This window comes from Oryctolagus cuniculus, chromosome 17 (assembly GCF_964237555.1).
Source record: "Oryctolagus cuniculus chromosome 17, mOryCun1.1, whole genome shotgun sequence".
Lineage (NCBI taxonomy): Eukaryota > Metazoa > Chordata > Mammalia > Lagomorpha > Leporidae > Oryctolagus > Oryctolagus cuniculus.
In genome coordinates, this window is record NC_091448.1 from 61,580,516 (window position 1) to 61,596,845 (window position 16,330).

At 53.1% G+C, this 16,330-nt stretch overlaps 1 protein-coding gene across 9 annotated transcripts in view; it reads left to right on the top strand.

Moving 5' to 3' along the window:
- The first annotated feature begins 10,679 nt into the window (after positions 1-10,679).
- The window catches only part of SLC47A1 (solute carrier family 47 member 1), a 37,620-nt gene continuing 31,969 nt past the window's right edge, over positions 10,680-16,330 (top strand). For 7 of the 9 annotated variants that reach the window (XR_011383245.1, XM_070059944.1, XM_070059939.1 and 4 more), the window contains exon 1: positions 10,680-10,856. Coding sequence is in view for 7 of the 9 variants with exons in the window: in XM_070059944.1 (XP_069916045.1) it covers positions 10,725-10,856 (132 nt within the window). In the remaining 2 variants the exon portion in view is untranslated. 9 annotated transcript variants of the gene reach the window in all.

Below are 16,330 nucleotides of genomic sequence, written 5' to 3' on the forward strand. Positions count from 1 at the left end.
TTAAAAGAAAAAGATTATTTGAGAGGCAGAGTTAGAGAGACAGAGAGAGAGACAGAGATCTTCTGCTCCCCAAATGGCCACAGTGGCCGGAGCTGGGCTGACCTGAAGCTAGGAGCTTCTTTTGGGTCTCCCACGTGAGTACAGGGGCCCGGGTACTTGGGCCAACTTCGCTGCTTCTTCCCAGGCTCATTAGTGCGCAGCTGGTTCAGAAGAGGAGCAGCCTGGACTCGAACCAGCACTCATATGGGATGCTGGCACTGAAGACAGTGGCTCTACCAGCTACGCCACAGAGCCAGCCCCCAAGCAGTGTCTTAACTACTGTGCCAAACACCCACCCCAGAGTCTCCCTTTAAAAAAATAAATATAGTCATTGTTATTCATAGAGTCTAATGTTATGAAACATGGATTCAGGCCAGAATTCACTCCACCTGCCTGATCCAAAACCCTCAGATCAGGAAGGTGGTTCCCCAGGAGAGAAGGGCTCACAGCCAGCAGAAATGGAGCTAAACTCTCTGAACAAACACATCTTCTAGTTTCCCCCCAGGCCCGGTCAAATCCACTCCCAGTAACGTTTCAAAGAAAGAGAGAAGGCGGTGGGAGTGCCCAACAGCAACACCGTGAAAGCTCCGGGCTCCAGTTAGGCAACCCTACCTACAGGCTCCGTTGTCCCTGGTGCTGGAAACCACAGCCAGGTCACTCCCCCACAGGCTCTATCTCGGGAGGCCTGGTGTCCTGCAGGACCCCTGGCTCAAAGTCACATGGGACAAGCTCCAGGTGGCCAGTGGGGTCTCGTGGCCAGGCGCTGTCGTCCTGGGCCGTCACGCCCCAGCGGCGCTCCCGAGGCGGGGCCACTGCCTGCCTCTGTGCCTGCCCAACGCCGCCAGCAGTCCAGCCAGCGGTCCAGCCGCCGCCGCGGCCGCAGACGCTGCAGCTGTGGCCGTTTCCACTGCTCTGAAGTTATTTAGATTTCCGAGGCTGAGCAGCTCCCCAACTCTGGTCCAGCTTCTAGTCGCTCGGGTCTGCGATCTGCGCCCTGTGAGCTATGAATGCATCATTCGAACCCTCAACAGCTTTCCCAGCTCTGGTCTCGCCCTAGTTCAGAATCGCCTGGGTCGGGGTTTTAGGTTTTGGGGGAGAAGAGAGCAGAGAACAGGTCAGCGTTGCTGTTGTAACAGCCACCCTCGGCGCACCAGCAGAGGGCGCAAATGGCAAGCCTAGACAAAACAGGACGTCCGCCACCGCGTCTGTTCTCTGCGAGCTGCTGACCGCTCTTGCTTCGGTAGCCCCTAAGAGAATTTCTGGAAAACTCTGTAACCTCTGCACATGTATTAAAAGTGCACCTAACACTTTCATCGGAACTTAAAAATAGTTGCGAGTGCCGGTAAATTGCAAGTAGCAACATTTAAAAAATAAAACCGTTACATCAGTCTTTTAAATATATCCAATAAAATGTATATATAATAATTGGATCCTCTGTCATTTATTCTCTAAAAAAATACAAGAACAAGCTCTTCTTTAATAGACAATTTGAGCCTTTCAAATAAACTTTTCTCAACTTCTGCAGGATGTGGGGATCTCAATTACACTGAAGGGGGAGAATCATTGGCTGACAGCAGACTCCCCAGGAGACGCTACAGAAATTGCCTTCGGGGACACGTGCCTCAGCCGGAGCCACCACGTGGCACTCCGCAGAGCCTTCCTAGGTGTGGGTCCTGCGGGCAGAGCTAAGGCTGTTGGGAGAGGGCTGCAGATAACACTCGGCTGACAAGCGAGCTGCCCGCCCTTCAGGAACACTCAGAAATAATGCGGGGGAGGGGGGGACAGGGCAGGGCAGTGCCCTCCAAACGTGTCCATGTTGCAATGCCCAGATGTTGGAGGAAGGGGCCTGGAGCCTAGGGATGTGGGTGCGTTAGAAGCCAGAAAGGCCAAGGAGATGAATTGTGCTGGAGAGCCTTCCAGCAAGGGATGTAGTTGCTGACACCTTGACTGTAGTCCACCTGTCTCCATTTTGGATCCCTGACCTCCGGAAGTGTGACACATCGGTCTCGTTTCAGCCACTATGTTTGTGGCAATAGAAAACTAATACAAATAGCAAGGTCTCCATCACGGAAATGTTAGGATGATTTGCACAGATGCATCTAGGCCACCTCCAAGGTCCCTTAGAATGGGGTGATTAATGATGGCGTTAACAGCAATGGCTTATGGGGCCCAGCGCTGTGGTGTAGCAGGTAAAGCCACCGCCTGTGGCATCCCCTAGAGGTGCCGGTTCCTGTCCCGGCTGCTCCTCTTCTGATCCAGCTCCCTGCTAATGCTCCTGGGAAAGCAGTAGAAGATGGCCCATGGTGGTTGGGCCCCTGCACCCACGTGGGAGACTCAGAAGAATCTCCTGGTTCCTGGTTTCGGATTGGCCCAGCTCTGGCCATTGCAGCCATATGGGGAGTGAACCAGCAGATGGAAGACCTTTCTCTGTCTCTCCTTCTTTGTGTCTGCAACTCTGCATCTCAAATAAATAAGTAAAAATTTTGAAAAAACAACACAACACCTTATATTTGCATCAATTGATAGAGATTACAGTGCAATTTTTAAAAAATATTTTTATGCATTTGAAAGTCAGAGTTACACACAGAAGGAGAGGCAGAGAGAGAGAAAGAGAGAGGTCTTCCATCCGCTGGTTCACTCCCCAGTTGGCCGCAAAGGCCGGAGCTGTGCCTATCTGAAGCCAGGATCCAGGAGATTCTTCCGGGTCTCCCACATGGGTACAGGAGCCCAAGCACTTGGGCCATCTTCTACTGCTTTCCCAGGCCATAGCAGGGAGCTGGATCGGAAGTGGAGCAGCTGGGACTCGAACCGTTGCCCATATGAGATGCTATGCCACAGTGCTGGCCCCTGAAGTGCAATTTTATACACCTGTTTTCTTTTCTTTTTCATTTTAAAGATTTTTAAATTTGTTTATTTGACAGGTAGAGTTACAGACAGAGAGAGACAGAGAGAAAGGTCTTGCTTCCGTTGGTTCACCCCCCAAATGGCTGCCACAGCCGGAGTGCTGCACTGATCCGAAGACAGGAGCCAGGTGCTTCCTTCTGGTCTCCCATGTGGGTGCAGGGCCCAAATACTTGGGCCATCCTCCACTGCCCTCCTGGGCCACAGCAGAGAGCTGGACTGGAAAAGGAGCAACCGGGACTAGAACCCGGTGCCCATATGGGATGCCAGTGCCGCAGGCGGGGGACTAACCAAGTGAGTCACGGTGCTGGGCCCTATACACCTATTTTCCTCTTGTACTCCCAATGAGTTTATTAATACAGAGCAGCTGGGAATTGTCATTACTTGGTGGTGAGAAATCAAGGTTCAAGGTAAGGTGCCTGGATCCCAGTGGAAAGAACAGGTCTTCAAAGAGGGAGGTGCATTTCTCTGAAGGGAGGAGAGAACCTCCACTTTGACTATGACCGTGTCTAAACAAGATAAGAGTCGGAGAACTCAAGGGGCTTCCATAGCCTTGGAAACTCATGACTGGTGCATAGGGAGATTACTGATGCCATAAACAGGAGTGTCAATTTGTAAAGTCAACAACAGGAGTCACTGTGCACTTACTCCTCATGTAGGATCTCTGTCCTTAATGTGCTGTACACTGAGGCTTAATGCTATAACGAGTACTCAAACAGTATATTTCACTTTGTGTTTCTATGGGGGTGCAAACGATTGAAATCTTTACTTAATGTACACTAAACTGATCTTCTGTAAAAAAAAAAAAAAGAAATTATCAATTCCCAACTTGACTCTCACTGGGATTAAACATGACAATAGGTCTGATCTGATTTCATCATCATTTAAAAAAAATCATCTATTATTTTTCACTTTAAGTTTCTGTGTGGGAGCAAACTGTTGAAATCCTTACTTAAGGTATACTAAGCTGATCTTCTGTATATTAAGATAATCGAAAATGAATCTTGATGTGAATGGAAGGGGAGAGGGAGTGGGAAAGGGGAGGGTTGTGGGTGGGAGGGACGGTATGGGGGGGGAAGCTTTGGATTTGCTTTGGATTTAATTTGCCCTTCTTTTTCTGGTTTGTTAAGGTGGAAGCTCTGATGAGTGGTTTTAGAGCTCCTCTAATATATACATTCAATACTACAAATTTCGCTTTATTTTTAAAAAGATTTATTTATTATTGGAAAGGCAGATGATGGGGAGAGAGAGAGAGAGAGAGAGAGAGAAAGAGATCTCTGCTAGTTCACCCCGTAATGACCTCAATGGCTGGGGGTGATCCAGACTGAAGGCAGGAGGTGGAACTCCATCTGGGTGTCTTGCATGGGTGACAGGCTTCCAAGTCCTTGGGTCATCTCCTGCTGCTCTCCCAGGAGTATTGGCAGAAGCAGAGCAGCTGGGACACAACCCGGTGCTCTGCTATGTGATGCTGGCTTCACCCACCTTCACCCAGAGCATTTTGCCACTATCTGAGGAGTGAGCCAGCAGATGGAAGACCTCTGTCGCTCCTTCTCTCTCTCTGTAACTCTGCCATTCACATACATGAATAATTCTAAAAAGAAAAGTGTGATTGAAGCCATATTAATGGCGTCACAGCACCAGCCCCAAGTTCTCCTCTATTACTCTGGTACATTCCACAAGCTTTGATGAGATGTATCTTAATTTTTATGTATTTATGTAGTTCAAAATATTTAAAAATGTGTCTCATGATTTCTCCTTTGATTCATGTGTTACTCAGCAGCGCCTACGTTGGCATTCGCCAAGTCATCTTCATGGGGTTGATTCTGAATTCCATTCCACTGCGGTATGAGCTCAACTCAGTCCTCCTTGACTTTCTGCCTGCTAGTCTGTCCGTTTTTGAGAGAGGGGTGTTAGATTTCCAGATATAATAGCCGATTCATGTATTTCTCCTTGGCATTTTATCAGTTTCCGGCTTGCTTGTTTCCAGTGAGATGCATGCGTGTTGAGGACTGTTCTGACTTCTGTTATTATGGGATGTCCCCATCTTCTCTGTGGTCACACTGACGTTTGCTCTGTCTGAAATTAATATGGCTTCAGTCACACTTTTCTTTTTATATTTATTTATGTATTTGAAAGGAAGAGTTAGAGAGAGAGAAGGAGAGACAGAGATCTTTCATCTGCTGGTTCACTCCCCAGATAGTGGCAAAATGCTCGGAGCCAGGAGCTTCCTCTGGGTCTCCCACGTGGGTGCAGGGACCCAGGGACTTGGGCCATCTTCTGCTGCTTTCCCAGGTGCAATAGCAGGGAGCTGGATTGGAAGTGGAACAGCTGGGACTCGAGCTGGTATCCATATGGGATGCTGGCGCTGCAGTCCACAGCTCTGGCCCCAGCCATGTTCTTTTAAAGGTTGGTGTTAAGGCCGGCGCCACGGCTCACTAGGCTAATCCTCCGCCTTGCGGTGCTGGCACACCGGGTTCTAGTCCCGGTCAGGGAGCCAGATTCTGTCCCGGTTGCCCCTCTTTCAGGGAGTGCAGTGGAGGATAGCCCAAGTGCTTGGGCCCTGCACCCCATGAGAGACCAGGATAAGTACCTGGCTCCTGCCTTCGGATCAGCGCGGTGTGCCGGCCGCAGTGCGCCAGCCATGGTGGCCATTGGAGGGCGAACCAACGGCTAAAAGGAAGACCTTTCTCTCTGTTTCTCCCTCTCACTGTCCACTCTGCCTGTCCAAAAAAAAAAAAAAAAAAAAAAAAAAGGTTGGTGTTAATATGGTATACCTTTCTCCATCCCTTTAATTGTGTTACATGAGAATTCAAAAAGTACATGGGAGGTGTGGGCACGTAGCCCAGTGACTGATGTGCCCTTGTTGCCTATCAGAGTGCCAGGGTTCCACTCCCATCTTTTATTTCTGACTCCGGTTCCCTGGCTATGCAGACTTGGTGAAGCAGCTGTGATGGCTTGAAAAATTCAGTTCCTGGGCCGGCGCCGTGGCTCACTAGGCTAATCCTCCACCTAGCGGCGCCGGCACACCGGGTTCTAGTCCCAGTCAGGGCGCCGGATTCTGTCCCGGTTGCTCCTCTTCCAGGCCAGCTCTCTGCTGTGGCCAGGGAGTGCAGTGGAGGATGGCCCAAGTGCTTGGGCCCTGTACCCCATGGGAGACCAGGATAAGTACCTGGCTCCTGCCTTCGGATCAGCGCGGTGCGCCGGCCGCAGTGCGCCAGCCGTGGTGGCCATTGGAGGGTGAACCAATGGCAAAGGAAGACCTTTCTCTCTGTCTCTCTCTTTCACTGTCCACTCTGCCTGTCAAAAAAAAAAAAAAAAAAAAAATTGAGTTTCTGCCACCACCTGGAGACCAGAATTCTGGCTCCTGGTTTGGCCCAAGTGCAGCCCTAGCCATTGTTTCTCTCTGTCTCTTTTTCTTTGTCTCTGTGTGTTTTACCACCTAAAAGTTAGGCCCAAAGGGCAGGTGTGTGGCACAGAGGATTAAGCAGCTGCTCAGGAGGCTGACTGTGTGTTTAAGTCCTGGATGCTCCACCTTTGATCCAGCTTCTTGCTGGGAAGGTGGAAGATGGCCCAAGCCCTTGGGCTCCTGTCACCCATGTGAGAGAAGCGAATCAGTGAATGGAAGCCCCTTCTCTGTCTCTCACTCTCTGTTGCTTTGCTTTTCAAATAAAGAAGTAAATAAATCTTACGAAACCAGTTTGTGGGAACTGGAGTTGAAAGAGAAGTTTATTTGGGTGCAAAAAGCTTTGGAAAACCCATGCATATGTCAGTTGTCCAGAAAGTTCGTGGAAAATGTGCATTATGAAAAATTATGAATGGGTTCCAAAAGTTTTTTGTACCGGGGCCAGTGCTGTGGCCTAACAGGTTAAGTCTCCACCTGCGATGCTGGCATCCTATATGGACACTGGTTTGAGTCCCAGCTGCTCCACTTCCAATCCAGCTCTCTGCTATGGCCTGGGAAAGCTGTAGAAGATGGACCAAGTCCTTGGGTCGCTGCACCAGCATGGGAGACCCGGAAGAAGCTCCCGGCTCCTGGCTTCAGCCTGGCCTAGCCCTGATCATTCTGGCCAGTTGGGGAGAGACTCAGCAGATGGAAGATCTCTCTCTCTCTCCCAATTCCTGTCTATGTAACTCTGTCTTTCAAATAAATAAACAATAAAAAAAATCTAAAAAAAATTTTTGCCCCCAAATAAGCTTGTCTTTCAATTCCCTTTTCCACGAGCTGCCTAAAGTATGCTCATATAGTGACAGGATTTATAGAATGGTTCGTAGGATCACAGAGGCCCGCTGGGAGCTGGAGGGCCAGGGAGATGGCCGTGTCCTGGGCTAGGAAGACAGTGGCTGCTGGACCAGGGAGGCCGACTGTGCAGGCCTCAGTTCTCCACTGAGGGGCTCTGCCCATGTGCCTGTGCCCTTCAGATGAAAGACTTGGGACTCTAAAGTCCAAGGGCAGCAGCGAGAGAAAATGCACCTGCTCTGGAGGGAAGGTCCTCCTCCTGCTCCCAGCTCCCTGTGGGCCCCCAGCTGACTCGGTGGTGCCCGCCCTACCTAGGCAGTCTCCCCCACCCCGGGGTCCCTGACCCACACGTGGTCTCCTCTGGAAGCATTCTCAGAGGCACACCCAAAGCAAAAAAAAATTTTTTTAAAAGATTTATTTATTTGAATGGCAGAGTTACAGAGAGGAGAGAGGGAGAGGTCTTCTATCCACTGGTTCACTCCCCAAATGGCCGCAACGGCCAGAGCTGGGTTGATTCGAAGCCGGGAGCCTCATCTGCACCACCATATGGGTGCAGGGGCCCAAGGACTGGGGCCATCTTCTACTGCTTTCCCAGGCCATAGCAGAGAGCTGGATCAGAAGAGGAGCAGTCGGGACTCAAACTGCCCATACAGGATGCTGGCACTGCAGGAGGCTGCTGTACCCACCACACCACAGAGCGATCCCTCTTATGTATTTTTTATAAAAAAGCTTTATTTATTTATTTATTTATCTGAAAGACAGAGGTAGGAATTTAGACCTTGGATATGAGCTTAGAACTCTATCCAGGTCACCCATGTGGGTGTAGGGGCTCAAGCACTTGGGCCATCTTCTGCTGCTTTCCCAGGCGCATTAGCAGGGAGCTGGATTGGAAGTGGCGCAGCTTAGACTCAAACTGGCATTCTGTTATAGGACGCCTGCATCCCAAATGCTGGTCTAACCCACTGTGCCCACCCCAGCAAGGAGTTTTTATTTGCTGATATTGTGAAATTACTTTTAAAAGGATTCTCATACATATGTTCTTATTAATATAAAGAACTGGTATTTTTTGTTGAAGAACTTATATATAGCAATTTTATTAAACGTTTCTACTCCATACTAGAATAATACAATGATGAGTGAGAGTTAGCACCTTAGCCTCTTTTAAAAATATTTATATTGGGCTGGTTCCATGGCTCACTTGGCTAATCCTCCACCTGTGGCACCAGTACTCCAGGTTCTAGTTCTGGTTGGGGCGCCGGATTCTGTCCCGGCTGCTCCTCTTCCAGGCCAGCTCTCTGCTGTGGCCCGGGAGTGCAGTGGAGGATGGGCCAAGTGCTTGGGCCCTGCACCTGCATGGGAGACCAGGAGGAAGCACCTGGCTCCTGGCTTCGGATCGGCACAGCGCGCCGGCCGCAACGCGCTGGCCATAGCGGCCACTTGGGGGGTGAACCAATGGAAGGAAGACCTTTCTCTCTGTCTCTCTCACTGTCTAACTCTGCCTGTCAAATAAAAAAAATTATATTTTGGGGCCAGCGCTGTGGTGCAGTGGGTTAACACCCTGGCCTGATTGGCCGGCGCCGCGGCTCACTAGGCTAATCCTCCACCTAGCGGCACCAGCACACCGGGTTCTAGTCCCAGTCGGGGCGCCGGATTCTGTCCCGGTTGCCCCTCTTCCAGGCCAGCTCTCTGCTGTGGCCAGGGAGTGCAGTGGAGGATGGCCCAGGTGCTTGGGCCCTGCACCCCATGGGAGACCAGGAAAAGCACCTGGCTCCTGGCTCCTGCCATCAGATCAGCGTGGTGTGCTGGCTGCAGCGCGCCGGCCGCGGCGGCCATTGGAGGGTGAACCAACGGCAAAGGAAGACCTTTCTCTCTGTCTCTCTCTCTCACTGTCCACTCTGCCTGTCCAAAAAAAAAAAAAAAAAAAAAACACCCTGGCCTGAAGCGCCAGCATCCTATATGGGTGCAGGTTCGAGACCTGGCTGCTCCACTTCCGATCCAGCTCTCTGCTATGGTCTAGGAAAGCACTAGAAGATGGCCCAAGTCCCTAACCCTCTGCACTCATGTGGGAGACCCAGAGGAGGCTCCTGGCTCCAGATCAGCAGAGCTCCGGCCGTCGTGGCCAACTGGGGAATGAACCAGCAGATGGAAGACCTCTCTCTCTCTCTCTCTGTAACTCTGACTTTTAAATAAATAAATAAATATTAAAAAAATATTTGTATATTTATTTTATATTTGAATAGAGAGAGATACACAGAGAGATCTCGTTCATGCCCCATATGCCTGAAACAGCTGGGGCTGGGCAGCAAGGAACAAGTATTTGAGCCATCACCTGTTGCCTTTCAGAGAGAGCTGGGATGGGAAGCGGAGCCAGGACTCAATCCCAGGACTCTGATGTGGGGTGCTGTGACCCCAAGGCATGTCTTCCCCACTGAGCCAAACTCTGCCCTGCACTCAAGCTCTTCCGGACAGAGCCAGCGAAACACAGACCCTGTTTCTTGGCCAGGGTGACAGATGGTTCCAGAGGTGGTTGAGAACCCTAGGCAGGGCCAATCAGCTTCTCTCCCCATTTCTTGTTTTATGGTTTGGAGCTATAGGGAAGGGAGAGGGCCTTACTTTCTTGCCTACGGGGTGGGAGGGCACTGGCGGCCGCCCTCCCTCGCACCGGAGTGCAAAGTCACACAGGGTGTGGAGAGGGGAGAACGTGAGGCATCTTGTCTCTAAATCCCGGAACCCACACTTCCTGCTCACGGGAGCCAAAAAAGGTCTGCTTCCATTTCCACTGCTTCGGTTGGCTCACTCGCCTGAGAATGAATTTTACATGGCCCAGCGTTGCTGGGGCAGCGGGTAGAGCTGCCGCCTGCAGCCCCGGCACCCCATATGCTTCTCGGTTTGAGTCCCGGCTGCTCCAGGTCCTATCCGGCTCTCTGCTATTATGCAGTAGAAGATGGCCCGCGTCCTTGGGCCCCTGCACTCGTGTGGGAAACCTGGATGAAACTCCTCGCTCCTGGCTGCACCTGACCCAGCCCCTGGCTGTTGGGGCCATTTGGGGAGTGAACCAGGTGAACGCTCACTTGCGCTGCTGGAGGAAAAAAAGGGGGAGCTGTTTGCTCTATCCCGGTAGACTTCCAAAGTTTTTCATGAAACTGGTTCCATTAATGGAGTATGCTAAATCCAAGCCCGTACCAAAACGTGTGCTGAGCCCAGTCTGCAGCCGGGGTACATACAGCCCTAGGACTCTGCCGTCACGTGTTTCAGAGCTCCCCTCCCCCTTGCAACGCCCCGCAGGGAGTCCCACCCTCGGAGGACGCGGCCACCAGCTCGCCTTCCATTAGTTCCCGGGCCTTCCAAATGCAGGAGTTCACCAGCCCTGTAGAGACCCGTGGGCGTCCACAGTGGAGCAGAGGAGCCAGGAATAAATAGACTGTGTTGGGGGGGGGGGTCCCTCGGGCTCCCGGCGCTGGGCGGGCTGGGGGCGGGGACTGCGGTGGGGGCAGGTCCTGGGCTCAGCACTCGGCTCGCCAGCCACAAGCCACACCGCGCCAGGCACATGGAGGCGCCCGTGGAACTCGGGCCCGGAGGCCGGCAGGCCAGCCCTGAGCGCCGCCACTGGCTGCGCTGCCTGGTGCTGTCGGACTTTCGAGAGGAGCTGCGAGCGCTCCTGGTGCTGGCATGCCCCGCGGTGAGTCAGGTGGCCTCAGGGGGAGGCTGCTCCCGCCTGGGGTTCTCGTGGCCCTTGCTGCCGCGTGGGTACCGAGGGGACCGAGGGAGCTGGCCGCTGGCGAGCGGGGGCCTCAGAGTCGGTGCGGAGAGCCGGGTGTGCGTCCCGGTGCCCGGCGCTGTGCACCGCGGCAACGAGCGGACCTGCCTGGCGCAGCCGGCACAGCTGGCACGCGCCCCAGGCGCGCGGGGCGCAGCGCCAGGCCGGCGGCTCCCGCCTCCTGTGTTGCAGCCTCTGCGGGGAGCAGGGACGAGCGCGACCCGGGTCCCTCTCTGGGACCAGGTGCAGCCCAGGGAGGGGGCCTTGAAACGCTCTTGAACTTGGTTTCTTGGAAAACTGGCAGCGAAGTCCCGGAGCTCAGCGGTCTAAGTAATGATTTCGAAACGTAGAGCAGGGAGGTGAGAGGTCTGCCTTGGGTTTAGAAATCCAGAGCTACCAAGAGGGTCCTTCCAAAAAGTCTTGGAAAGTGGGATTAAAAACAAATTTACTTCCGTGCAAAAAATATTTTTTGAAATCTATGCATAAGAGAATTTCAAAAAGTTCACGGAAAATGCTTATTATAAAAAATGCAGGGATTTCAAATTTATTGTGCAAATAACGAACACCTTTTCATTCCATTTTTCCACAAATTGTTTGAAGCACCCTGGTATTTCTTTGAAATTTGGAGTCTGTCCTCTGCCCAGGAAACCAGAGCATCCTACCCCACACTGCCCTCTAGACAACTGTGTTACAAAAGAGGTTTTTTGTTTGTTTGTTTGTTTTAGATTTATTTTGTTTATTTGAAAGGCAGAGTTACAGAGAGAGAGAGAGAGATCTTCCATCTGTTGGTTCACTCCCCAAATGGCCACATTGGCAGGGGCTGGGCCAGGCCAAAGCCAAGAGCCAAGAGCTTCTTCTGGGTCTCCCATGCAGGTGTAGGGGCCCAAGCACTTGGCCCATCTTCCACTGCTTTCCCAGGCCATTAGCAGGGAGCTGGATCAGACGTAGAGCAGCTGGGACTTGAACAGGTGCCCCATATGGGATGCTGGCACAATGCCGGCCCTTACAAAACAGTTTTTAATGGGGTTCTCTTTGGGGTTGAGCTGCTGTTATCTGTGACTTTATTATTATTATTATTATTATTATTAGGTTAAGGTCTTTCTGTCTTGTCTCGTCTAAGTAATATGGGTTTTAAAATCCAGAAGAACCACACAAAATCCAATGTCCTCCTGCCAGTGTGGAGGCAGGAGAGCCAGGTCCTCGCACAGGGAGCAGCAAGTGTGTGTCTGTTGGCCGTGGGCAGAGGTGAAGGGCCGGGTAAGACCCTTGCAGGGGTGATGCTTTGTGGGAAGTGGTGATCCTCGGGCAAGAGGAAGGCCAGGGCCAGAGCCACGACCTGAAAATCCATCCAGTGGGGAGGAGACTGTGGGGGAGGACCCCACAGCTGGGACCTCGAGACCTGCGCTGGTCCCCTGGGTATGTCACGGGACAGCTGCATGCACTGGAGCTATCACCTAACCTCTTCTAAAGAGTTTCTGAACCTCATTCATTCATAGAATGAGGACGGGGACCTCCGCATGGCTCAGAACTCCATCCCAGAGCTGCTGGAGGGGTGGGACTGCTCTAATAGAACCCCTCAAACAGCCGGGAGCTTTCCCAGGCCCAGCCCCTCCCAGGAACCTGGTCCTGTATAGGGGGACCCCTGGGGTCTCCAGGGTCAAACACCAGGGTGATGTTGGGGGCAGAGCCTCTCCTTACTTCCTGTGAATAACACAAGGGGGTCTTCCACACGTTCTTGGAAAATGTCCAATATGAAAAAAAAATCTATGCGTGGGTTTCAAAACACCAAGTAAGCCGGCGCCGCAGCTCACTAGGCTAATCCTCCGCCTTGCGGCGCCGGCACACTGGGTTCTAGTCCCGGTCGGGGCGCTGGATTCTTTCCCAGTTGCCCCTCTTCCAGGCCAGCTCTCTGCTGTGGCCCGGGAGTGCAGTGGAGGATGGCCCAAGTACTTGGGCCCTGCACCTACATGGGAGACCAGGAGAAGCACCTGGCTCCTGCCATCGGATCAGCACGGTGCGCCGGCCGCAGCGCACTGGCCGCGGTGGCCATTGGAGGGTGAACCAATGGCAAAAGGAAGACCTTTCTCTCTGTCTCTCTCTCACTGTCCACTCTGCCTGTCCAAACAAACAAACAAACCACCAAGTAAGCGTATCCTTTTATTCCGTTTTCCAAGATCTCTTTGAAAAACTCCTGGGGAAGTATCTGTGCATGTTGTAAATGTATGTTCCCTGTAGAAGGAAATCGAGAATCGAATCCAACAGAGTTTAAACACTGGGGCATCTCGCAATGGAGAGCTAATTTGGGAGTTTCCCTCCCAGTCCCTGTGGACTGCAGACAGAGGGTGCTGGCACCTGTTTAGCCTCTTAGGAATTGTGTTCTCTCTGTTTTGTCCTGGGGGAAGCCTAGGAAATGGTTTTGGGGGGGAACTGATACCTCGCTCAGGGATTCCATCCATGGCTTCGGCTTGCCAGTAGCACCTCCTTGCCTGGTTGCACCGTGAGTCCTGAACAATAATCCTGAAGCCAGATTCTCCGGGGTCATGGGCTGTGATGTGACGGAGGTGGGCTAGCCTGGGCCCAAGCATCTGAGAAGGCGCTCAGGAACGCCCCAGGGCTGCAGGGCAGAAAGATCTGGAAGGGCTGGGGATGGGCTGATAGAGAACAATCCCAGAACTCATCAGGGGAGTAGCTATGGAACCCCCAATGCTGGATCCCTTCACTCCTGTGCAGAAAGTCAAAAACTGGCCTAGGGGGCCAGCACCACAACTCACGAGGCTAATCCTCAGCCTGCGGCGCCGGCACCCCGGGTTCAGTCCTGGTTGGGGCACCGGTTCTGTCCAGGTTGCTCCTCTTCCAGTCCAGCTCTCTGCTGTGGCCTGGGAGTGCAGTAGAGGATGGTCCAAGTCCTTGGGTCCTGCACCTGCATGGGAGACCTGGAGAAGCACCTGGCTCCTGGCTTCGGATCGGTGCAGCGCGCCGGCTGTGGTGGCCATCTGAGGGGTGAACCAATGGAAAAAAAGGGAAGACCTTTCTCTCTGTGTCTCTCTCTCTCACTGCCTAACTCTGCCTGTCCAAAATAAATAAATAAATAAATAAATAAATAAATAAATAAAAAATAAAAAAACTGACCTGGGGGAGTGGGTGGAAGGGGTTAGGGTACAGATTCTTACAGTCTGAAGCTGAGGCTCAGAGCTGCGTGTTCAGCTCCTGTCCAGGTTCCTGGTTCGTCACTGGAGCTCGTGGCCTTCCTTCGATTGGTCAGTGATGTCGTGCTCATCAGAGGATTTTTTATTTTTTAAGAGTTATTTATTTGAACGCGTTATGGGCAGGGGTTGGGTGGGATCTTCCCATCTGCATGTTCACTCTTCAGATAGCTGCAATGGCTAGGGCTGGGCCGGGCCAAAGCCAGGGAAGCCTGGAGCTTCTTCCAGGTCTCCCATGTGGGCGCAGGGCCCCAAACACTTGGGCCATCCTCCACTGCTTTCCCAGGTGCATTAGCAGGGAGCCGGGTCGGAGGTGGAGCAGCCGGGACTCGAACCGGCCCCCGTATGGGATGGCAGCAGCTTAACCTGCTGTGCCACAGCGCCGGCTGCATCAGAGAATTTTTATGATGGTAAAATGGGCCTCTGTCAGCCAGGGGGTAGTTATTTTCTGCTGGGGTCATGGAGTTCCCGGAAAAGAAACTCTTCCAGACAAGGTTGAACATCCAGATGTTATCTGACGGGGGAAACCTCATGGCTCCTGTGGTTAGAAACCTGGGGGCTGGTTGCCCCGCCCCCTCAATTCAGTGAGTGGATTTTACCAAGGGCAAGGACACTGAGCTAAAGGAGGGGAGGCTCCGAGGCTGGGGTCTGCTGTCGTCCAGGGTCCCTCTCAGCTAAGGCACTGTGGAAGGGCTTGATGACGGAAGAGGCTGGCCGCACCCGGTCAGAACGCACAGAGGCAAAACTGCAGGTCCGACTGCTTGAACTGTGCCCAGCAGGTGCGGGACAGTGCTTGAGGCTACTGGTTAGCGACAGGGTCAGACTCAGCTGGACAAGGCTGCTGGGGGCAGGAGCTGATCCCAGCCAGTGGCGGGAAGACCCCTAAGGGAAGCCGGTTCCTCTGGGAGTCAGGTCCTAGGGTGAATGAGTTTGAGGAGGGCTCCGTGATGGCAACAGCAAGACAGAAGACACCAGGGAAGGGCCAGGGCCCCTCCCTCTGCCCTCACAGTTCTTCCGCTGGCCCGTCCTCACCCAGGCCTTCGGTCATAGCGCCTACGTCTCTCTCAGCAGCATCCACTTCTGCACATTTGCTTTCTCAGCCTCCAAGAGCTCCGGCCCCTCTTCAGCTCAGGCTGCCCAGGGGCTGCACCTTGGAGGCAGCGAAGTCCTCTTCCAACGCACACCTGAGCTGACTCATGCCCGCACCCCTGCGCGTGGGGTTGCACTTTGTGCTGCCGTGGACCAAAAGTGAGCACCCCATGGGAGACCAGGAGTTGAGAATCAGGAGTCTTGGGGGCTGACGCGTCCTCATGGGGAACAAGAAGGGGGCTTTCCGCCTGGCTGCTCTGAGGCCCCCTGGTGCTGACCTTCCACTGCTGAGGGTGAACTTCCAGACATGCACAGGAGGAGGAAGCGAGGCCCTTTCATAATGAGGTGCCGTACCCGGAGCAGGTGTGTGGTGTTGCCCTGCAGGCACTTGGCCCAGGAGAGCACCCTGCCCCGAAGCTGCTAGGCGGCAGGAGTCTCACGACCGGGTTTGCTTGCTGCCACCTGGCCCAAGAATGAGCAAAGGACCCCGGGGACAGAGGAAGTCGGTGTGGCCACTTCCGCCACACGTTTGGTTCTAAGTGAGCCTGTTCTTCAGACAGCCGTCACTGAGCCTTGTATGGGAACAAACCTTTGTCAGGGCAGCATGCTTCATGAGGGCATGGCTCCAAGGGGTCCCTTGCATGTTGACTGGGTTGTATAGGGTCAGGGATGGAGAGGTGGGGAGGAGGTGGGAGGGGGAGGGGAGGGGGAGGGGAGAGGGGGAGGGGCGTGTTGGAATGCAAACTCCTTGGTCCCATGGGTTTCTCCTGATTTGGGTCAGCACACAGGTGACCCTTCCGTAGTGGCCAGAAGTCCACCCAAAAGCTTTGGAACCAGATGTAAGACGAACTTGCAGGGTGACTGTCCTGGGACGGAAGCTCAGGCTGGTCTGGCTCCACCTGGCCCAGCCTGACTTGTGCTAGCTGAGCGTGGGGTCCTTGCTCTAACCCCGGCAAAGCCACAGCAGCCTGCATAAAGCAGCTGTTTTTGCCAGCACTGAGGTTGAAGGTGCATCTGGGATTGGTGGAGCTCAACTAGATGTTCTGGCCTTTTGTGTGAGAGGCATTTCACCAGTGCACCCTTGAGCTGGGCATGCATCCCAAG